Below are 24759 nucleotides of genomic sequence, written 5' to 3'. Positions count from 1 at the left end.
ATTCACTGGTCCAAACACTGGTCCAAACACTGATTCACTGGTCCAAACACCGATTCACTGGTCCAAATACTGGTTCTCTGGTCCAACCACTGGTGCAAACACTGATTCACTGGTCCAAGCACTGGTACACTGGTCCATATACTGATTCACTGGTCCAAACATTGGTCCTCTGGTCCAAACACTGGTGCAAACACTGGTCCACTGGTCCAAACACTGGTCAAACCTTTTGACTCGATGTTTAGTCAACCAGCCCGACCTGTGACCCAACAGCTTTAACCCAACAACTGAATCATCAAAACAACCCCTCAATTCTCAGTGTAGTGTATTATTTTGACTCATTAAATATATATATATATATATAATTTTTTTTAATTGATTTTTTTTTATCACTGCCACGTAAAAGTGAAGGTCACAATTAATATTGTTATCCTGAATGATCAAATCTTGAATAAAAATGCTTTAGTCTCTCAGAGAAATTCTGCTCCACCTCTTGGCATTGTGTCCTGTGTGAACCCTATCCTCTTACTTTTGCCCACAGTGTCTGGTTCCCCACTCACCTGGAAGGATTTTATGAAGGTCCACAGCAGGGTCCGAATCCCTTCACCACGAGACAACAGCTTCACCAGCCTCATCACACGGAACAGCCGAAAGAAGGTAATGGAGATCCTGGCATTCTCCTCAGAATTCTGAAGACCCTTTTGATGGGATTTTGTGTGTTTTTCGTAAACAGGACACATGGGAACACATGCACATAAGTAAGGAAAGGCAACACACACACACATTCATGAGCACACAAAAACAAATGTCAAAATGCAGACACTCAAGCACTTTGTATGCATATTTCCACCAACACATGGATGGTAATATGCATAACACAAGTACACACAAACAGTTAATAAGTGGAAATCGGTATCCTCAAAAAATCCCATCAGTATAAAAATGACAATAAAGGACTGGGGGGGAATCGAGCAACCGTGCTTGTTTTTTATCTGACTTCATGGAAAAACCACTCGGCAGTTACAAACAATCCACCAACTTCCTGAATGCACACACCACATATATCTCCACATGTTCATCTACCAAACAGTTAGCCAAACATCTGCGCTAGTTTACAAAGGCAATCTTAAGAACAACTTAAAGATTGCAGTTAATTTAACCAAACCAAAATTTTTGGAGTTCAAATCCTTCACGGCAAATTAAGCTGATCAATATTGATACAACTTAGTGAACCCTTTTCTCTAACTTCCTATAGTTCACGTAGTCATCAACTGGAAGTAACTCCACCATAAAATATTTAATCCTGAAGCAGAGTGCTGTTTTAATACAGATTTATTTATTGATGCTGTTCCTGTTTGCTTTCTGGGACAAAAATCCAAAAAGCAATGTTGGGGTTTCAGTTCATCTAGATGTGGTAAATACTGCACGAAATGACTAAAGACAGTATTTACATTTTGGATCATAAAAGGTACATGTATCGGGTCAAAACTAGCCATGAACTCATCCCATTTTTTTGCTCCTTAATACAAATGTGCTAGCAGGCTTATAATAAATTTGACCTCACTCAGCAGGGCATTTTAGCTATCAAAGCAGATCACTCAATGTCTGTCCTCAGATTTTAAATGAATAAACTGACCCAACAAACACAGCATCCTCCTGTCTGGCCTCCGAGTCTTTTTGCCACTTGTGTTTTTCCAAGAAGCCATTAATACTTTATGTTAATCCAAAAAGAACACGCAGTGCGTGCCAATAAAGAACATGTCATTCTTCACATATCTAATTTTAGTTTAGGATAGCAAACATGTATTACTCTCCAGCATGATGTTATTGTTAAATCCTAAATGGTCTATTTTTTTAAACTATATTTTAATTGTTCTGTTGAGAAAATAACAGCTTTTTTTTAAATTATGAAAGTCATATGTCTCTTGAGAATGTACTGAGAAATTATATGACAGATATGTTGAAAATGACACGTCCTTCTCAGGAGCAGAAATCACAACTCAGTACCACGAGCAATACAACAACTGGACCACAGTCGGCGCCACAGCACCAGTGAGAGAGATGGAACAGTGGGCAGGAGAGGTGTAGGAAAAGAGAGTGAGGAGTAAAGAGGAGAGCAGGAGAGAGACACTGAAGATGAAAAAAATATTTGATTTGATCAGATACAAACAAAACTACTGATTTAAAAACAAAGATAGCTAGCTATCCTAAACAGATAGATAAATAGACAGATGGCTGGATGGATGGATGGAAATGGATGGATAGATGGATAGATAGATGCATACATACATAGACATAAATATTATATATATATATATATATATATATATATATACACACACACACACACACACACGTCATTTCCCATTTTTTTTAAATTCCAAGGAGTTAAACTTTGCAAAGCAAAATAAAATGGTCTTGATCAGTATTTTCTCAATCTGTCTGAAAATATTTTACAGTTTTATCTTTAAACTTTGGCTGCTTTTCCACAAATTTTCAGTTCGGTACACAACCATTTTCAAATCTTTATTTTCATTTTTTTAAATTTACTAAGCCACTTGACTCTGGCCTAACTGTTCAGACTCCAGGAACATAAACTACTCTCAAGCGATAAGCCTGTGTTGTGTCGACACATAACAGCCAACTTAGTAGAGAACCAGGTTGAAAATGGATCATTTTGCTCAGAAAAAAACAGCCTAGGTCTCAGAAACAGACCTTAAGAAGTAGCAATCGAAATCACTTAGAAAGTTTGGCTCCTTGAAAACAAAAAGATAAAGCAATGAGTGGTGGCTCAACACTTTTGCACAGAGCACATGAATATAACTCTGAGCATGCTGCAGAAGATCACAGCACCAGCGACAGAACGGAGGTGACGCTGAATGAGAAGCCATACGTTTGACGTCATACCATGGACGGCATAGCAGGAGGAGGAATTGAAGGACGGAGGGATGGAATGATGGTGGAGGAGGTGGGGAGGCGGACGAGGTTACCGTCATGGCGTACCATTTGCCTTACCACAGGGGGGTGAGAAGAGGAAGAGGAGGAAGAGGAGGACGAAGAGGACGAGGAGGAATCAGCTGGCTTTAAGGAAAGGCAACAAAGATCAGCACCAGAGTAGCGCCTTTGTGTTCATGTGTGTGTGTGTGTGTGTGTGTGTGTGTGTGTGTGTATGATTGTGAAAGTTCAGAACCAGGCAGGACACAAGTGACCCATAAACCATGAGGTTTAGGGCAGTGAGAGTTCAGTTTCTGATCAACCCTCTCTCGTGGCAGTGAGCATAAAGTCTGAGTGTGACGTTGCTGCCATAACTTCTGCAGGCCACATTCATCTGAACAAGACATAAATACGTAGATGTGTGGAGTGCATCTGTCCAAATACTGGGTGATGAAAAAGGTTGCCAGTTCTGAGAGTACATCAGTCTGAATGTGATGTGGCGCCTCTGTAGCTATCTGTTTTTCTTTCTGCCAGCTGAAGTTACAGACTGTTATTAAATGTACAATGATTCTTTGACCTGAAAATAGGCTAAAACTGTGAAGCACAAACTCTTTATAAATCATCAAGGTCAGAACGTTCAATTATTTTCAGGCCGAAGAAGCGGCAGAATAACATAACAAGGTAAAAAATCTGAGTACGGTTGGAAAATGACTGAAAAGTTTGAGCTCACTTGTGTCTGAGAGGCTCAAATTTCAGTAGAGGGACACCTGCTGGTCATCCCTGGGATTGCAACATTTTGCAATGGAGCTATACATGTAGATGAACTGGAAGTTCAACCTATGACCCAGTACATGTTAACTCTGCACTGGAACTAGCCATGTTAAACAACCTTACCACAAAAATAAACACAACAAGAGGGGGCGAAACGCTTGACCTGCACAGGCCTGAGCAGTTAAATTAACTTTGAGGGGACGAAAAAAGACAAAGGGGAGTAAATACAGAAAAGCCTCAGAGAGGGGACAACAGAAAGCTAATTGGAGATAAAATAGAAAATAAATTACAAAGACGATAATAACAAAAGAGAGATAATTTAATGGGGATAAGTGAAAACGAAAGGAAAGAAGGAATTCCAACAGGACTGTATGTCACTATTCTATTCATATATATAAATATACCTCTAATTTATAAAACTTTAATCCGTTCAGCCTTTCCAAACTGCTGGTAAACATGAAACCAACAAAGAGACACATTTGTTGGTTTGACTGTGAGTCTGAGTGGAGAATCTTTCAGCTGAGAGCAACAGATAAAACCTGTTAAATACTGTGAGGGGAAGGGAGGGAGGTATAGAAGGGAGGAAGGAGAGGGAAAGAAGGGATGAAGCAAGGAAGGAAGGAAAGAAGAGAGTGAGAGAAGAAGAAAATAATAAATGGAAAGAAAAATGGAAGGACCAGAAATAATAAGGAAGGAAGACAAGAAAGAAGAAAGAAAGGAACACATGCAAAAATAAAGGAAAATTGAAAGGAGCAGATGGAAGGAAGAAAAGAATAAGGAAGGAAAGAAAGAGCAGAAGGGAGGGAAGGAGAAAAGAAAGAAGGAATGTTAGAAGAAAGAAGGTAAGGCTGTAAGGGAGGAAGGAAGGAAAAAAGGACGGAAGGAAGGAAATATAAGGAAGGAAAGAATTAATGGAAGAGGGGGGAGGAGAAAAGAAGGAAGGAATGGTTAAGAAAGAAGGTAAGGCTGTAAGGGAGTGAGGAAGGAAAGAAAAAAGGAAAGAAGGAAATAATAAGGAAGGAAAGAAGGAATGAAGGAAGGAAGGAAGGAAGGGACACATTTCAAGTGCAACTACAGAGAATCTGTGTTTGAGTGTGATGTTTCAATAACAGACGGGTCAGTTTGAGAATACTTTGAATTCATTGTTTAAAACTTAAATCAAGCTTTCTCTCTCTCTGCGTGAGCGTGTGTGTGTGTGTGTGTGACGTGTACATGCATATGTGGCAATTCATCAAATGTATTTGATGCGCTTTATCATAAACCTAAATGAAAGAGTCTACAGTGAGTTTGTGTTGTTCCATAAAGAACTCATAATCTTTGCAATACTTTTTTTTTTCAGGCAAAACTTTAAACAGTTCAGTCAGTACCAGGGGAACATGGGTGATACTTCCTGTAGATCTAGAAACTTTTTTCTGGATCAGTTTGTTTTAACAGTAAAAAGAGTTGAGTGAGCAGAGATATAAAACTCACCAGTGCTGTTTGTTCATTTACAATCAGCGGTTTTATTCAGAAGGGCCCTACAAACCCATGTTACCCTGCTCGCATTTCAGGTGCACAAGCAGCACCGCAAACCAACAATTAAAAAAAGACAAAGAAAGAGAGAAGTAAACACAAATAAAAGAGGAGTAAAAGGACAAAGCTCAGAGAGACAAGGAGGCAGATAAAGAAGAGAAGAGGAGGCATTCCGGAGAGAGAAAAGAGAAATGGATGCAATTCATCCTCTGCAAGACACCGCTCCGAGCAAACCACTGCCAGTCTGTTCACACTACGTCTACTCAAACCAAACTAAAAAAGAATCCAAACAAGGTTTAAGAAGCACCCGCAGGTTGCTGGGGGGGTAGGAATGAGAGACCCGTGATTAGGAAATATTTACTTTCAAGTGTCATAAAAATACTTTCAGCTAATCTAAGACAACAGGCACCCTATATAGTTCAATATATTTCATGTACTTATTATTAAAAACAGAGTTATAGCATTTAAAGTCTGTCACTGCACTTCACTATATAAAATCAATTGGAGCAGGCCAGACGCTGCAAAGCGGATAATTTCGCTTTTTAAATGATTTGCTTTACGGTTAAAAATCACTGAAATGAAGTGGCAGGCAATATTTCAGGGTCCCGGTTTGAAAACAATTAGTTCTCTTATAGGATTGAAGTGCGGAGGGTTTCTTAAAAAAAGGAAAAGAAGAATAAAAAAATGTAGCTCATAACCCAGAATGTTAAAAATCATCAAGGAGAACGAAGAAGAAATCCTAACTTGGGCATGCCTTCAGACAAGAAGTACAAAATAAAATGAAATAATTTAAAAATTGAGTCATTCACTTAAATCAATCAATCTCTAAATTGCCCAAATCAGTCAAATTGAAAGCAAACTCCAAACCAAATTATGCAGTGCAAAGTCTGTATAGATGACAAAGGTGTATATTTTTAGCCAACAAACTTGAATAAAAGTAACTTATTGATCTTTTGCTATATTGTTTCATATCTGTACACTCTTTGTGGATGCATTTTAATTTTAATTATAGTTTTATTTAACTTGAAAAGAAACACATTTGGACTAAATGATAGTTTCCTTTGCTATAACGTTTCTCTAAGCTGAATAAAACGTAATATCCAGGTACATTTTGGCTTCCACAGTTATTTGAGGCAGCCTTGAGAGCTTCTCATGGGGGCAAATGGATTCTCTTTCTAAAGACTCTATACACCCCTGGGACACAACAGCCTTATTAGTATGCAGACCAGTGTTTTGTGAGCTGTAACACACAGCGTTCCACATTACATGAATGTACTGTCATACCGTGCACATTCTGACCGTCCTTTATGTCTCTGAACAAGAAAGAATCTGAGCATTTTGAAGGGGTTTTCAGTAAAAAATCCTAAATTTGATGTCACTTTCTCTCTGAATTCAAGATTAACGTAGAAGCTAGAGTGGCCCTGAGGTGTAAATGAACAACATATGAAAAAAACGGAATTACATTTCAAAAAACACAATTAAATTTGAAAAAATAAAAAACCACAACAAAAACACATTTGACAAATACAGAATTTCATTAAGCCAAAGCGAAAGTGGTCAAAGCGGAAGTGACCAAAGTGGAAGTGGCCAGAATGACATTTGAAAAAACGGAATCACATTTGTAAGAACGGAATTACATTAAGCCAAAGCAGAAGCTGAAGTGGAAGTGGCCAAAACGGAAGTAGCTGGAATCAGAATAGAAAAAAAAAAAAAAAACGGCCTTGCATTTGAACAAACATTACATTACATTAATTCAATTTTTTCAAACGGAATTCTGTTTATTCAAATGTGATTTGCGGCCACTTCCACTTCAGCCACTTGCGCTTTGGCTTAATATAATTCAGTGTTTTTTTTTTTCAAATGTTATGTTTTTGTTGTGTTTTTTTAATTTTTTTTTTTCAAATTTAATTTTGTTTTTCTCAAATGTGATTCTGCCCACTTCCGCTTTAGCTTTGGCTTAGGTTTAGGCTTAACGTAATTTTGTTCTTTCAAATGTGATGCAGTTTTTTTCAAATGTGATTCCGGCCACTTCTGCTTTGGCTGAATATGTAATTCCATTTTGTTTAAATGGTAAATAGACTGTATTTATATAGCACCTTTCTATCTTATTTCAAGACACTCAAAGCGCTTTATACTACAATGTGTGTCCTCATTTACCCATTCATACAGCACTCTACTAGATCTCTACAAAACAAATGGAACAAATCATTCTAATGAGACTAATCAGTGCTTTATCACATTCATACACTGATGGGACACACATCAGAGGCTATGAGGGGTTCAGTGTCTTGCCCAGGGACACTTCAACATGTGACTGCTGGTGGATTCGAACCCCCAACTCTCGCATTGGAGGACGACTTCTCTAACCACTCAGCCACAGCCGCCCCTAAATGTAATTCCGTTTTTTCAAATGTTGTTCATTTACACCTCAGGGCCACCGTAATAAGCAGATAGAAAATAACTTTTATCACCTGCCCCAAGAAACTAAAGGTGATGATGTAACTGTCTGTCAAAAAAATGTTCAGTCAGGTCATCTGGATGCTTTCTTTTTTGTTTGTTGAGACGTTTCGCCCTTCTTCCAAAGGACTTCATCAGTCAGAGGAGCCACAACAAGCTGAGTCTCACAAGCAGCACACCCACATAATGGACCAACCAGTTTGCTGGTGATAAGATGATTTTTGGGGCCTGCCCTCTACCCCATCAACCCCTCCAAGGTAGCCACTTGGTCCACTATGTGGGTGTGCTGCTTGTGGGACTCAGTTTTTTGTGGCTCCTCCAACTGACGAAGTCCTTTGGATGAAGGACGAAACGTCTCAACAAAAAAAAGAATGAAAAGAAACCGTCCAGATGACCTGACTGAACTTTGTTGGATTATTTTTACCTGGATTATTGAGCATGAACTTTGATGTCACTGTATTTGTGTTTATTTATCCACCGCAGCTAATCACTCTTAGAAAACACAAAAATGGCTATATTTCTGTCTTTATTTTTAGAAATAATGAGCTCAAATTTGATGTAGCAGTAGGTTAGAGTCATCCCAAACAAACACTGTGAGCACCACGAGGTTGCATGACATTCAGCTGATGATGCATTAATTTAAGGAATGCCACTATTTTTTTAAGCGTTCTGCTTTTAACCAGTTTGATCAGGTTATAAATTTAATATTTTGGTGCAGCAACATTCTCAACGCTTCTATCTTATTATCAAGCAATTCAGCTGCCAAAGATTTTTCATATATCACAAAAATAAAAACTAACTGTTCCTGAAGTGTAAACACGACAAACGATCCTCTGTGTCTGTTTTTCTTTTTTTAATCTCAGTCAGGCCCGTCGTTGACCGCAGAGCCGTCATGCAGATAATAAATGAATTCATACATGCATTTGCATAAATTTCATGGGTACTGAGTAAATCCATTTTGGGATCAAATTGCTCCCTATGTTTGCAGATTCTGATAAAAACAAGTTGTGTTTTGGCTCATTTGAACTTTAGGATTTCCTGCTGATTTATGAATTCAAGGCATTGTTGACCTTTTGGTCAAAACTTCGCTGCTGAAAGGTGCAAATCTGCGCATGTTCCATTGTACCTGAGAATCATGCTTTTGCATAGGTTTGGATTTTTTCTGACATTAACAGGCCTGGATATATCACCTTTGTATCTGTCATGCTATACAACGTGCATCATGCCAGAGTGAACTTCGTTTCCACTCTGGCAGTGATGAAAATCAAATTATGTGTAACCAAACCAAGTGCTGAGTGAACGCAGTAGGTTCTATTGACAAATGCAATAGTGTCTGATGCTACGAACAGCAGACCGAGACATTTGTACCTATCAGAAGCTGATTTAAATGAGTAGAAATACAAGCAAAAACACGTCTTAAAAGATGAGATTTCAGGAAATACGTGGACGGGGAGGAAAAAATTAATTTACCGTATTTTTCAGACTATAAGGCGCACTTAAAATCCTTTAATTTTCTCAAAAATCGATAGTGAGCTTTATGTATTCATTCAGTTTGTGCTTACTGACCTCAAACTGATTTTATGTGGCTATTGTGAATGAGTTGAATAAAGTTTGACGTATCTGACTGTTTTGTTTCGCTTAATGCACCTTATGTATGGAAACGGCCCGTGCATTGATATTGTGCCTTATAGTCCGACAAATACGGTAAACGAAAAGAAACATAACTCAAAGTGAAGGTTGCTCAAAGGCAACGGTTCAGTTTGATTGTGCTACATTTGGGTATTTCACCTTCCAAAGCATCTTTTAGGTTCAAATAGTGCACAGATTCAGATTTTCAGTGTTTTGAAAGCTTGCAGATAGGAATCAGCGCTCGGTCTGTTTGTGTGCGAGAGAATGGCAGATCAGGCAGGCAGGCAGGAAGGGAGGGAAGGAGGGAGGGAGTTGGACTACTTACGTTAACCTCAGTGATCGCTATGTCAACAATGCTACCCACAACTATCAAGGCATCAAATGTGTTCCATGCATCAACAAAATAATGCTGCGTGGAGGGTGGCGAAAAGAACAAAACAACAAAAGAAAAAGAAAAGTACATTTAAAAAGATGGAAACAACAGAAATCAAAGGAGAGAGGAGAAAAAATAAGATAATAAACATTACATACAGGAGCGCTGGAGGGAAAGATTTGACAAATTAAATGGTGGTGGTAGGAGAACAAAAGAAAAGAACGGGCAGTCTGGAAGAGATGGACAGCAGAGGAGGAGCAGCAGCGACTGGTCATGCTTGTCCATGAGAGGAAATGTCATCGAGAACAACAATCAAGAACAAAATTACAACAACAACAGAAAAAGGTGCCCTTTGTTGGAGTTAAAAAAGCTGTGTAAGTTTGAGGGGTTAGTTCAGTTAGTGGGGGGGGGGGGGGATTAAACTTGTCACAGTGTGGCCCAAAATCAAAAACAAAATAAATAAAACTAAACATTTCAAACACTGTAAAGAACAAGATAAGAGAACGCAACAGACGCTGAACCCTGCCTGTGCAGTCTTCACGTTTTTGTGAAACCCCGACAGAAACTTGAGGGGTGGGTACCCCGGAGTGGCAGCGGCCATCTTGGATTCAAATATGAAGAGAGGAGGAGAAAGAGGAAGAGGCTGACAATGAAGACAGAAACGACAGCAGAGGAAAGGAGACTGGAGGAAAGAAACGAGAAGACACGAAAGACAAGAGACGTGAGAAAGAGAGACAACGAGAGCGAAACGGGGCGTTGTACTTACGTTGATCTCACTGAGAATGACGTCTATAATGCTGCCAATTACGATGAGGAAATCAAACACATTCCAGGGATCACTAAAGTACCCCTGCACAGGATGAGGTGAGCAAGAGGAGGAGGGTAAGAAAGGTATGTTAGAAGGAAAACAACATCTGCTGCCACTTTGCAGCCCCCCCATTAAGGTGGTATGAAGTCGTACAGTGCAATGAAAATCTGAAAAAAGTCAGCTAGAGTTAATGAGCTGCCACATGAAAGAAGTTTCCACTCTGTTATCTGCTCATCAAATGCAGCCGGATATAAGATCGGTTAAGAATGGTGTGTTAAACTGCACTTTTTCATGGTCTAACATCCTGTAGCCAGTTTGCAAGCATTTATTTTACACAAGGATCTATTTCCAGGACATAAAAGACATAATTGCTTTAAAACAGTTGACACTTTGATGATATTGCTTTTAGTCTCAGGAACATCAGTGCAAATTTAGCATTTAAATTAGTATCAAAAACGTTAGCATTATTAACCAAATGTTGACGTGTGGATTGGTTAAATATGACAACCTAAATATCGTTACGGCCATCAAAACAGCCGAGAAGAACGTTTTGGGCACCATTAAAAAAAAAAACAACCAACCAAACACAGAAAATTTGACACAAATGAGCTTAAATATTCAAAACCGTACAACCTGATTGGAAAAAAAACCCAAACAATTTAAAACCTTAAGACGACTGTTGCTCTTCTGTGGATGAGAAAACAACTTGTAAACAGGAGCAAGAAAAACATTTATTTTCCGAAGAATTACTGCTGCTAAGTCCAGTAGTCTCATGACTTTCTGCAGAGAAAATATGAGCACATAACAGTTTTTTTTTGTTTTTTTTTTTAGAATTTCTCAGATCATCATATAAATTAAAATCCCTTTTGGCAATATGTTGTCCTACTGCATCATAGGCTGCAGAGAAAAGGCATGCAGCTAATGTATATTGCATAATGTTGGCATATGACAATTGCTGAACCCTATAGAACCTTATAAGTCTTATAAAATTAATCGAACTGTGGGTATGTTTGCACAAAACACGTGAAGACTAGAATTTTCAGATCGTTAATTTCACAGATCTCCCTGAGATGACCATTTTAAAATCATTTTAATAAGAATACATCATTATAGAATTTAAGTTGTCTGGTGAAAATGAAGGTTTAGCTGTAAATTATAGTTAAAACTAGTGCTATCTATAACATTACTTTAAAAAGTGCAGCAATTATTGTCCTTAACATGTACAATAGATGTATTATTTAAAACTGAAAGTGCTTAATTGTGTGAATGTTTATGAAGCATTCACCCTATTGTGATACGTTTTTCTTCCGTACATTTTTTGGCACCTTTCTCGTTCCATATTTTTTGTGCTATTTCAACAAGTCATAAATCAAAACGTTCAGCTCTTTCAGGACAATCCTTGTTTGACTTTTGGTATTGGTGCAACTTTCGCTTTTTGAAATATTTATCCTTTTCTGCCAGTTTTTTTTTTTTCTCATAGAAAATGAACTGAGCTCATTTTACATCCTTCATATGTTTAGATCAGTTTACAACCTTTTACTGCTCCTTTCACATTTTGTTCTGGTTTAGCTTATTTCAGCTGCTTTGTGCAAATTTAAACTTTTTCCAGCTACTTTTAGCTAATTTTAGCTGGGTTTTTTTCAGCTGTTTTGCGCTTCTTCTAACTTATTTCTGCTCATTTCAGCTTGTTACGCTCCTTTCAGCTTATTTCTGCAAGTTTCAGCTTTTTCTGCTATTTCAGCTACTATTTACCCAGTAGATGCTTCATGCTAATATTAGCATTTTCAGCTAATTCCACTTTTGTTGCACTCATGTCAACTTTTTTTAGCCAAACTCAGCAGAAATGTGCTCTCTCCACTTCCTGCTGGTAATTTAAGCTTCTTCCTGCATGTTGTGTTTTCCTCATGTTTGTCTGTCACCCCTCAGCTTCTCTCCTCCCTGTGCTCCAGCACTGTCGCACCTGTGTCTAATCTGATCACTGCAGGTGCCTGTCATTTCACCTTGTAAGTGTCTTTGGATTGTCCTGTTTATGGCTTCATGTTTCTGCATCCCTCCATGTTACCTCCTTAAAGTAAGTTTGCTGCCCCGCCAGCATTTTGTTTTATTAAAATAAGCTTTAACTGGCGTCTCGCCTCATCTTCCTGCACTGGGGTTCAACACACAAAAGCAATTCAAGATACTTCCTGCCTGTTTAGCTTCTTTTCAGCTGTTCTTTTTTTCTCTAATTTCAGCTTTTTCCAGGTAATTTCCAGTTTTTTTGTACCCATTTCTGCATTTTTCAGCCTAATTGGGCAAACGTGTTCTTTATGCTTTCTTCTGCTAATTTAAGATTGTTCTAGCTTTTTAACAGTTTTAGCTAATTTCAGCCGTTTTCAGATAAATTCAAAATTTTCATGATGATTTCTGCTAATTTCAGCCTAATTAAATTATTTCTGCTAATTTCAACTTGCTATTCTCCTTTCAGCTTATTTCTGCTCGTTTCAGTTATTTCAGCTACTATTTTGCTGTTTTTATGCTAATATTGGCTTTTTCAGCTAATTCCACATTTTTTTGCACTCATTTCAACTTTTGTGTTCTTTCTGCTTTCTCCTGCTGATTTACGCTTGTTCTGCATTTCCCGCTACATTTCAGCATGTTTTTTTTAAATCAAATTCCAGCTATTTTTCAGCAATTCTTCTGCAATAAGCATTCACACTGCATTTTTGCAGGAAATGCAATTTCTAGTTGAAAGTTTAGATTTAACGACTTAAAACACCATTGATGCTGTTGCTTATAGGCAGTTTGATTTCAGCTTCACACTCGTTCTAGTCACTACAAAATATGTCTGACAGATGAAACGTATAAAGCTTAATTTTTTTTTAATGCAAACTCATCTGTTAATGTGAAACCATCTTACACAAATAGATTCACAGGCTGAGCTGTTGAACAGTAGACGTAAGAGTGAAACAATTTATAGAATATTTAAGCTACTGATTGTGCATTGGGATTTTCCATTAACACTGGTGTAATTGAGTGAAACATTCCCATCTGTTACTGTTTGAATTGCTGACACACCGGGACGTTATTAGATTGGACCAATAAACCCACTGCAATGACATAGCAACTACTGCAGAATAATAAGGGAGCAGTTAGTGATAAAAACTACACAAAGCTGTCAGCAAATCCTTGCTTCTGTAATTATCATGGAAGACATCAAAACAAGAATAAATGGCTGCATGGAAAATCAGTTGTGTGTAATTTGTGAAACTCAGTGTTTAAAATGTCAACATGACTTAGGTTCAGTTTACTGTGATGGGCTGTACCTACCCTGGGTTTGAAGGCGATCAGTTTAAGGATCATCTCCACCGTGAACAATCCGGTGAAGAGCATGTTGAGGATGTTCATTGCATCGTTAAAATTTTTGGTCTGCCCATGATGCTGCAAAAACCCACAAATGAGCCATTAATGTCTTGTAAGAGCTGCAGCTTTACAGGAGTTGTTTTGGAAGTGTCTGCATCAGTTTACACCGGGGAGCACTTGTGTGACTCACCTGCATAGCCAGACAGATGGTGTTGAGAAGGATGAGTGTGAACATCAGGTACTCAAAGTAGGTGGAGTTGACCACGTACCACACCTTGTACTGGTAAGGGTTCTTGGGTATGTAGCGACGCAGAGGGCGAGCCTTCAGGGCGTACTCCACACACTGCCGCTGTAATACACATTCACACAGATGAGCAGGCACAACCAGTGTTCGCTCTGAAAATGTGTCTAAAAAGCTACAGAGTTGGTTCTATAAACCTCTTCAATTTCCATGTTTGAGATCACAGATGCAGAGACCACGCCCTTAACATCTGAATTTTCCTCGTGGCCTAAAATAACCCTAACTTATGTTCATCCTCTCAAGAATCATCCATGTTTCTCCATCACAGCATGGCCTCATAAATCTTACCATATTTTTTGCAGTATAAGTCGCATTTTGTTGCATAATTTACACGCCCTGCGACTTACAGGCTGAAGCAACGTATTTATGGATTTTTTTTCCCCATATTTATAAACTAATCTTTGGTTGAGATATGACCGTTTTCATTCATTTTGACTGGGAAAAAAATGAACAGTACAGCAGAGTAGTAGTAGCAGTAGGGCATGCCGTGGTATTATGTAATAAGGTATATGTGGCTATAATGACAAATTTAAAAAAAGTTTGAGACAAAAACAACTGGACTTAATTTATTATACTTTATTGTTTTTGTCTTGAACTTGTTTGAATTTACCATGTCCTGGATGACTGAAAATCTTCACCAGCTATTATTGACACAGTCGGTTTGCCAAAGACTCCCCACCTTTGTTCTGCTTGCTGCTTGGAGCGACCGTCAATTCAGCTGCACCGCCTCGGCAAAATGCAGCTCATTTGGCCATTAAAGTGCATTCATTAAGTAAAAGTTCAACTGAGACACACCTTTGCTTTAATTTCTAGCAATCAAGTAATTGTTTTAGGTCCTTTTCTTCTTAAATTTCGAAGAAACGAGCAGCGTTCCTCCTCTTTTTTCCTCCCTCTGCGCGCTCCCGGAGCACCAAGGCATCAAATACTTCTGAAATGCAACTGATTTGACGTCAAGTCCTTTTATTAAGCAAACGTTAGACCGAGACACACCTTTACTATAAAGTCAAGCAAACAAATGAGTGTTTTTAAGTGTTAATCTTGTTAAATTCTTGTTAAAGTCCTCCCGTGCACACTCCTGCGGCCGCCATTTGGCAGCCCATTGATTTTTGGCACAACTCCGGCCCACATTTCCGGGTTGTCAGCGGTGACGTGTAACAAATGGGATGCGTCAGCGGTGATGCATAATAGATGCGACGTATATGTCGAAGTGCCATGTTTATGGATTTTTCCTCTTTTTTTAGACATATTTGGACAGATGCGACAGGTACGGCGGAAATTACAGTAATTGGAAACAAGAACGCTACCTGGTTCTTGTCCAGCTCACAGTTCTTATACTCTTGCTCTCCTTGCTCTTGGAACGTGACGATGACGAAACCAACGAAAATGTTCATCATGAAAAAGGCAATGATGATTATGTAGATGATGAAGAAGATGGAAATGACCACGCGGTAGTTGTAGATGGGACCGACGTCCTCTGCGTGGGAGTCGATGGCTCGGTACAGTAACCTAACAAACAACGAGACAAGGCCATTTTAATTGATTGAGACGGAAAAATAAGACCTGCAGTGCCCGTGTACATGTGTTTGTATGGAGACATACCCTGGCCAGCCCTCAAACGTAGACACAGCAAACAGGGCCATCATTCCCTGCAGGACGTCGTCAAAGTTGAAATCACTGTTCTCCCAAAGTCTCAGGGCTTTTTCAGGCTTCCCCACATCACCGTCCTTATACATGATATAAGAACCCCTGAAACCCAAAGACACACCACAAATGCAGTTTGTCTATTTCTTCAAATTGTAAGAGAAAAAATATCCGACAAAGTAAAAAAAGGCTTACCTGCACTCTGCCTGAGTCTGCTTAGAGCTGTCTGTACAATAGAAGAACTTGCCCTGATTGAAAAATGTCCAAATTCAGTCAGAATCCCTCATAGCTTTTCCCAAAGTCTACAGAAAGTTGTAGATCCCACTTGTGGATGTCTGCTCCCTTCTTACCTTGAAGAGCTGCACTCCAATACAGGCAAACATGAACTGGAGCAGCGTGGTGACGATGACGATGTTACCAATGGTTCTAATGGCCACAAACACACACTGCACCACATGCTGAAAAACACACCAAAACATGACAGTGAGTGCTGTCCCTTTAGTAAAGAAGAGTCTTTTCTTTCTGGTTTTTAATATACAAGAGTGTGAACCTTGAGTCCTTTTGCTCTGTTGATGGCTCTCAGTGGTCTAAGCACTCGCAGGACTCTCAGAATCTTTACCACATTAATCGCACTGGACCTGAAAAACAGCAGGAATTAAAAATGACGACAAATCAAAGTGATTTAGTACATGTTTGTCTTTGAAAACCCACATTTTTTGAAAGGACAAAAAATCAAAACAAAGCTGTGACATTTACAAAAAAATTAAAAATTATCACATAAATAAGAGTGATTTATTTTTATTTTTTTAAATCAACGTTCAACAAAACATGAAACAAAGTAACCATAAAAACTGCAAGTATAACGTTAAGTTAGGGATGCACGATATTATTGGCATGGTAGTAGTATCGGCTGATATTAATGTTAAAGTTCAATATCGGACATCCGCCATTCCATCAAAATAACTCAACAATATAAAAGGTGCTGTTTTTGTATGACAACCCAGTGACAAGGATGCCTGCAGCACAATGTGATGACGTCACGCGTGCCTACCTGATCTCACGGCAGAGAGGAAAATTCAAAATGTCGGCGGTGTGGAAGTTTTATTTTTCGTTGGTGAGGATGTCGGATTCCAAAGATTCATGGACTACATTGAGCCTCGCTACATCGTCCCCAGTCGGAGATATTTTTTTGACGTAGCCATACCCGAGTTACAAACTGTCATTTCTGACGTAATTGAGAAGCTAATAGCTGATAGCACTTAGGTGAGTTTTACCACAGACATTTGGACATCAAGTATTAGCCCTGTTAGCATGATTAGTCTTACGGCACAATGGATAGACAAAAACTTTGAACTTAAAAAGGCTGTCCTTCATGCACAAGAGTGCAGAGGATCCCACACTGCAGCTAGGAACCTGGAACAAGCCTCCACAAGTGAGACAGCATCACAGGTGACTAACGCTAATAAATAACATTTAACACTTTTCATTTAATATAAGTTAAAGTGCACTCTTGTGCATGCTGTTACTGAATATATGTCACCAGCTCTTACAGCTGTTGCACAATTTTTGTAGCAAATAAGCCTAAATAAGAGGGTTATGTTCTGACAGAGGAAAGTATAAAAAATATTGGTATCGGTTATCGGAAAAATAAGTTTTAACATGTCGGCATATCGGATATTGGCCAAAAATCCAATATCGTGCATCCCAACGTTTAGTAGTTTTGTCATCAGTATATAATTTTTTGAAACTGTATGTTTTTAAAACATTTAAATAATCACCACAATATATGACCCCAATTCAGAAAAGCTAGGGGCGTTGTATAAAATGTAATTAAAACAGATAGCAATGATTTGCAAATCTGATTAACCCAGACTTTCATGATGGAATACAATAAACATCAAATGACTAAACTAGGAACTTGTGCCGTTTTTATTTTTAGAAGGTATTTTTGAATTTTATGGCAAAAGCCTATGTCATAAACTCTGGACAGAAGCAAGTGTCTCACTGTGAAACATCCCCTCTTCTTTTAACAACAGCCTTAAATGTTTAGAAACTGAAGGGACCAGCGGCTAAAGTTGTAGATATGTAAGCTGCCATAGGCATTAATGCACACCCATACCATCAGAGAGTCAGACTTGGTGGCCCATCTTCTATTTGGCACATGGCATGGTTTCCAAAATGATTTTCAAATGTCAATAAATTTGTCTGTTAATAGACGGTTTTTCGCAGATTGGTGAACCTCTGCCCATCTTTACTTCTGAGAGATTCAGTCTCCCCAAAATGTTCTTTTTTTATCCATTCCTCTGTCATCTGTTGCAAAATAACTTAATTAGTTACAAAATTATCCTTCAGCTGTTTCTTTTCATACCACTTACTTTTAAGTTTTTTTATTTTACCACTGTCCCAACTTTTTTTTTGAGATGTTATTGCCATAAAATTCAAAATTACATTCTTGCGCCCAAAGGTTTGTACAGTTTCTTTATTAAAACATTTTAGATGTTTAATATGGATTTATGAGATTTGAAAACCAGTGAATTTGGTTACTGTTTACATTTTACACAATGTCCCAAATGTTTTTAGTATTGGGAGTGTATATATATATTTAATTAAATAACCAAAAAACCCAACACGTTTGTGCTAATTTTAGTTGTACTAATTAGTTAAACGAAAGACTGAATTTTAGCCACAAAAACACATATGATACATGATCAAGTATACCCATATGTATCACATAAACAGAAACAAAACCACGCACAGGGACATTTACAGGCAAACAGAGAAGAACTGTGCTGTAAAAGAGTGTCAGTACAAGCCAACGGTTAACAGGTGTGACCCTTAAAAGGATGTGCTTAAAAAGAACAGTTTAAAACTCTAAAAGAAGAATCAAATTAATACGATGACATTTTGAATTCAACAACTGATTAAAAGAAACTGGAAAATTGCTCTTTTTGGGGGGAGGATCTGATTGATCCCTAAATATAATCTCTTAATTGTCCTAATTCTATGGCTCAATGTGTTTGTTTCATTGTGGAGAAATAAGTTTTTTGTTCTGATGAATGGAGAACAAACCAAATCTTTTTTTTTTATTTTAAATGAAAAGATAGAAGACAGAAGAAGTTCAAAATGTCAGTGTATATTCTCTAAAGAGGTGACGTTTTAGGTGGTTAATGGAGTGATTTAAATTTTGAAAAGAGTAAATAGGAGAAAGAATACACCCGTTGAGCAACTCTTTACAGAGGGAGGAAAAGTTTTGTTGCAGTTAAAGGCAGTTCACGTGGAGTGGGATGTTATCAGCCACATCACAGTCAAACCAGCTGTGAGGATATGCTTTATTCATACAACAGTCAAAAGCAATTTAATCGTAATGTTTTTAGACATTGCAAAAAGTTGAGTAGGCTGACAGGGATGAAGAACACTATTTACCAACCACCTGATGACAAGAAGTACTCTATCCATCTATAAGAAAGCAAACGTACATATGAGGTCACAAGATGTTGGTATCTTTATCAGCCAAGATGCTATTTTTCCTTTATTTCTGGTGCTGTTGCATCTTGGCTATTGAAAGAGACAACCCAAATGGGTAAACTGTCCAAAACTAATGATACAGAAAGATTTTTTTTTTAAAGAATCATCACTTTTTAATTAAATTTCCAATTCTGTTTTGCGAAAACATAAAAAAAGCTCTATTTGCTCTATAATATGTAATAATTATACAACAATAAAAGCAAAAAGTCCTCACAAGAAAGAAATGTCAGGCACAAATAAAGGCAACACCATCACAATTAATTTAACTGTGATGCATTCAAGAAAAATCCCACACACACACTCGCTACCTTTAACAGGCAAAAACCACGTGTCATTTCTATAGCCTAGGAGAGTTCAGTTTATCCATACACACACAAAAATATTGTCCTATTAAACAATTATAAAGGTTGACTGGAGAATGGCAGGTTAATTGAATGACAAAATAGGATATTTTGTCTGTTGCAGCGTATTTTGTAGTAAAAAATTAAGCATTTTTTACCACAAATCTATTTTCTTTCTGAAAACAAATCATACATTAAATGCTAATACAATAAGACCGACCAGGTGACACACTTTTCCTTTTGTTTCTGTTTTAATTGAGACTTTGACACAAACTCTCCAAGACCATAGAAATATGAAATCAAAGGAGTGACGTCTTTACATGGTTAAGGTGAAGGGCTGTTAAAAAGGGGGTTGTTAACACGGACTAATTCTGACTTACTTCGAGAAGTCTAGGCTATTAAAGCATTAGAGAGAGAGCGTAGCATATTAAACACAAACATGACAACATTTCAAGGTGTAATGAGAAGCAGAAAACATTTTTTTTTTTAATTGAAGCATTACAAAGAAAGGCAGGTTTGTGGTTAACGTGGTGTGAAGATCTTCAGAAAAGTGTGCTTTTTCAAACAGTTAGCAATTGTGTGTGATTTAAATTGAAGCCAGTGCAGTAGCCTAAGACGTGCTTTAACTTATTATATCACAAATGTGCGTAATGGTGATATTTAAACTACAAAATAGTGAAAATGATGGCGGAGTGAAAGATCAAAGTGTCACTAAGATTGTAAAACATGCACAAGACACATGATGCTGCACTCACTGGATGCCAGAAGAGATGAGAGACACACTGACTACCACTAAGTCCAGAATGTTGAAATAATTTCTGCAGAATGAGCCTTTATGGAGGAAGGCTCCATACGCTGTCATCTGCAAATAAACACATATTTTAGTACAGAACATGCATATAATAAATGGAAATGTTGCAGTCAAAAGAAATGTCTAATTCCTGACCTTAAACCTTGAATGGTTGATATTTATCTTCTATAAATCTTATCTTAAGATGGTACATAAATGCACTGTAATCCATTTCTGTATCTGAGAAAAATGTATGGTATATCGTAAGGATCCACCAATACTGATACCAGTACTGTGTGTTGGTCTGATACTGTTGTGTGCCTTTACTCATACTTGTAAAATGTTCCAACACCACAATATGTTCACCTTTCAGGTGAGCAGTCAGGTGGTAGAGGAGGAGCAATGTCAGCCATATGGAAATAGGTAAAAAAAAATCATATAGTTTACCAGGTGAGAAAGAACAATAAATAAATAAAAAACACTGTGTGAATGCATGGATTGGAGCCTGAGCTTCCTGTCATTCTCTTAGTCCCTGTCTGGAGGATGAAGGCCTCCATCAGAGCTGGTGAACCCACCAACAGCCAGCCAGTATTTAATTTAATTTATTTAAGCTGACCCACTGCCGTTGATGTACACCATTTTTGGGAGAGAACAGGATGAGTCTGCAATGAAGTTAGACTCAAAGCAGTCTGCTCCTCAGATAAATAATGTTATTAACTTTACATATATATGAATGTTTCTGTTCAGTGCCCTGAGATGACTTCTGTTGTGACTTGATGCTACATAAATAAACTGAACTGAATTGAAATGAATTAAATAGAACATCATGAAGAGCATGGATATGGCCAAAACTGACTGTGGTTATCAGAGTTTTCTATCACATGGTCAATGATGAGCCTGAAAAACTGCTTCACAAACTGTTTAATGAGTACCGGTAAAAATTACTGACACGGACTACAAGGAAAGTGCTAAGCTAATGCTTGAAAACAAGTCTCTTTTGCTGTTACACTATGGCATGTATCAGTACCGGTATCAGTATCAATACTTAGTAAAAGCATGCATACTGTACAACAAGTAAGTACACTGCCTGGCCAAAAAAGTTGCCAGTAAAAAAAAGGTCACGCACTAATATTTCGTTGGACCACCTTTAGCTTTGATTACGGCATGCATTCACTGTGGCGTTGTTTCGATAAGCTTCTGCAATGTCACAAGATCTCTTTCCATCCAGTGTTGCATAACTTTTTCACCAAGATCTTGCATTAATGACTAGGCATGTTGGGTGCATCACTTCACCTGCCTCTCTTCATACCCTGATGCACCCATCACTCTGGAACATGGTCAATCTGGACTCATCAGACCACATGACCTTCTTCCATTGCTCCAGAGTCCAATCTTTATGCTCCCTAGCAAATTGAAGCCTTTTTTTCCAGTTAGCCTCACTGATTAGTGGTTTTCTTAAGGCTACACAGCTGTTCAGTCCCAATCCCTTGAGCTCCCTTCACATTGTGCGTGTGGAAATCCTCTTACTGTCACTATTAAACATAGCCCTGAGTGCTACTGTTGCTTTTCTTCCATTTGATTTCACCAAACGTTTAAGTGATAGCTGATCACGATCATTCAGGATTTTTTTCCGGCCACATTTCTTCCTTGAAGATGATGGGTCCCCACTATCCTTCCAGTTTTTAATAATGCGTTGGACAGTTTTTAACTCAATTTTAGTAGTTTCTTCAATCTCCTTAGATGTTTTCTCTGTTTGATGCCAATGATTTGAATCTTCTCAAACAGACTGACATCTTTTCCAAGACCACGCCATGTGTCTTTCAACATGGTTGTTTAAGAAATGAGAAGCAACCCATTGCACTAGTTGGGATTAAATAACTTGTCAGCTGAAAGATAATCACCCATGCAGTAATTATCCAATAGGAGGCTCATACCTATTTGCTTAGTTAAATCCAGGTGGAGATTTTTGTTTTTTGGCCAGGTAGTGTACTTTCTGTTTATAAAAATGTGCTATTGACGCATCCCTAGTATAATGTACATAGACTTAAAAAGTTCAAAACTTTTGCATTATAAAGAGTAAATAGTACCTTTAAAATGATCTCTATGGTGAAGAGCCCAGTGAAGACATGATCTGCATAGCCCAGGATCTGAAAATCCAACAAGAAACAATGAAATGTTTTTACCTCTTGATATAAAGCGGCTTTCTGAATGAGCAGAAAACAAAAGTTGTATATCATCTGTTTGGGTCCTTTTCTTGATCTAAGCTTAAAGATGCAACACTAATAGAAAAGCTTTATAAGCTGCACAAAATACTTGAATATAAAAAAAGACTGAAAACACATCCAAATCTCAAAAAGACAATTTCATTCATTAAAGTTTTAGAGAAAGATTAATTGGTTAGCCTATAAAAGATCTTCTCCTAAAGCCAGGAAAATGCTATAAAGCAGATCTTTGTTGGACTCGGGAGACTCTTCCTGCTGACTGAGAGAGGAAACAATGTACAAAATCAAATACAGCACAGACACACAGTCTTTCCATTATACAGCAGCACTATTACACCCATAAACGCTTTATTTAGTAATACAGCATGTGAACAAATTATTCATTAGTAAATACAACAGATGCACAAACAGTAACTCTGTAATGTTAGAGCCTGAGCTTGAGGCAGAATGTCTCTGCTGCCATCTTAATACTGAGCTCCAAAAACATTGTGTAAACACCGTGAGTAAAACACATAAAAAACATTCAAGACACTTTCCTGTATTTTGTAAGGTTACTGAAACGCAAGAAGCATTTGTTTTTGGTGTGCACAATATCAGTGAGAAAGCAACGAGTTAAACTGAGACCAAAGAGCAGAAGAGATGTTTTACATTTTCTCCATGTGAAGTTGATAATAGTCACGGTACTGGAAGCAATCTCATTAGGTGTAACAGGCCAGTTAGAAAAGCCGTGGTTTTTCTTTATGCTGCTGTCAGCTATAATCTATTTAGTTCACAAAAAATGTGAGTGGCAGCTAATGATGGCAACAGAGTCTTCAGTCAGTGCCTTAATGTCCTGTTTGTCTGGTGTCGTTTGTATGGTAATCCAGATCTTTTGATTTTTTGCCACATTTTGTCTTTTTGTTTTTTCATCCTGCTGCTGTTTGATATAACTTTGTTTTGCCCCACTGATTATATCTGTTAATACTGCCTTTTTTTTTAAAGATAAAAATGTAGTTTGGTTTGTTTTTATGCACGATTACGCTACCACCCTGTATGATGGCCGAAACTTCACCTCAGCCTCTCCTCCAAGGGGTACAGTGGACTGTATATATAACCTGAGTATTACCCAAAGTAATTTGAAACGAGTTACTTAGGCTGTACGTAGAGGGGATTTGCCCATACTGTGAGCCACACCCTTTTCTCACAGTTCGCCCAACCTAGTAGTGGGGATTAGGACGTCGTCTGCGAGGAAACTCACATTAACAGTCGTCCACCTTTGTGTAGATTGCAATTGTTACCAGTCTGGTTAGTTTTAGTGTCCAGGCTCCAGGACACAAGGGTATTGTTTTAATAACACAGCTAAGAAAACCATTAAAAAAATAACCTAAATTAAATAAAAACCCGCATTCCTTGACAGGTTATAAACATCACCTGGTTTCTGAAGGAGTCGTTCTTGACTGGATCCTCTGCTGCCAGACTGATGCTGCTGAGCAGGATGAAGAAGAGGATGAGGTTGGTGAAGATGTTGTGGTTGACGATCTTGTGGCACAGAACCCTGAATCTATGGAATAAAAGTTGTTGAATGAAACGGAAGAGAAAGTTACAAGTAAATTTCTTGTCACTCTATATGCAGAGATTGAACCAAACAAAAGAAATAGAAAGAAAGGGACAAAAAGATGAATGTGACTGAAAGCACATTGTTGCATATATTAATATGCACAAATGTTAATATTGCTTGTACAATTCAACAATTTTTTAAATGTTTGTGTTTGTAGAGATTTACTGTACACGTGCAGCCTAATAGTCAAACCGACATACTGTTTAACTACTTTAAGAACAAACTGTATTCAGAATATTAACAAATTTCATTGAGATGGCTGAGACATGTCCAACACAGCATAAAACACCAAAAACATTTTTTCTTTTTAATCTGTAAAATACTGTCAGTCCACAAAAAAATAACGTTCCAACACTAAGCTCTAATACAACCAAGCAGTAGTAGGATTATTTAGTAGGATCATTTATTTTATTTAAATTGTAGAAGCTTCATTTTTTGTGTATTTAGTAAAGTGACCAGAAAAGAAATAAGGATTGGGGGAAAAAGGTATGGGCCTTGGTCTCCCCAGACCCACCCACAGCT

The 24759-nt window shown here is 37.9% G+C and overlaps 1 protein-coding gene across 1 annotated transcript in view; it reads right to left on the bottom strand.

Moving 5' to 3' along the window:
• The window catches only part of cacna1c (calcium channel, voltage-dependent, L type, alpha 1C subunit), a 200286-nt gene that overhangs the window by 15930 nt on the left and 159597 nt on the right, over positions 1-24759 (bottom strand). Inside the window, exons 22-35 of the mRNA XM_037695828.1 lie at positions 24051-24180; positions 22506-22565; positions 20384-20490; positions 16313-16400; positions 16113-16220; positions 15958-16010; positions 15721-15867; positions 15426-15627; positions 14011-14169; positions 13788-13898; positions 10440-10523; positions 9626-9709; positions 3001-3078; positions 558-695 (exon numbers count right to left, since the gene is read on the bottom strand). Coding sequence (XP_037551756.1) covers positions 558-695; positions 3001-3078; positions 9626-9709; positions 10440-10523; positions 13788-13898; positions 14011-14169; positions 15426-15627; positions 15721-15867; positions 15958-16010; positions 16113-16220; positions 16313-16400; positions 20384-20490; positions 22506-22565; positions 24051-24180 — 1549 coding nt within the window. The remainder of the gene's footprint in view (positions 1-557; positions 696-3000; positions 3079-9625; positions 9710-10439; positions 10524-13787; positions 13899-14010; positions 14170-15425; positions 15628-15720; positions 15868-15957; positions 16011-16112; positions 16221-16312; positions 16401-20383; positions 20491-22505; positions 22566-24050; positions 24181-24759) is intronic.

Source organism: Nematolebias whitei, chromosome 22 (genome assembly GCF_014905685.2).
Source record: "Nematolebias whitei isolate Nwh7 chromosome 22, NemWhi1, whole genome shotgun sequence".
Classification (NCBI taxonomy): Eukaryota; Metazoa; Chordata; class Actinopteri; order Cyprinodontiformes; family Rivulidae; genus Nematolebias; species Nematolebias whitei.
This window is presented reverse-complemented; position numbering and strand designations above follow the sequence as displayed.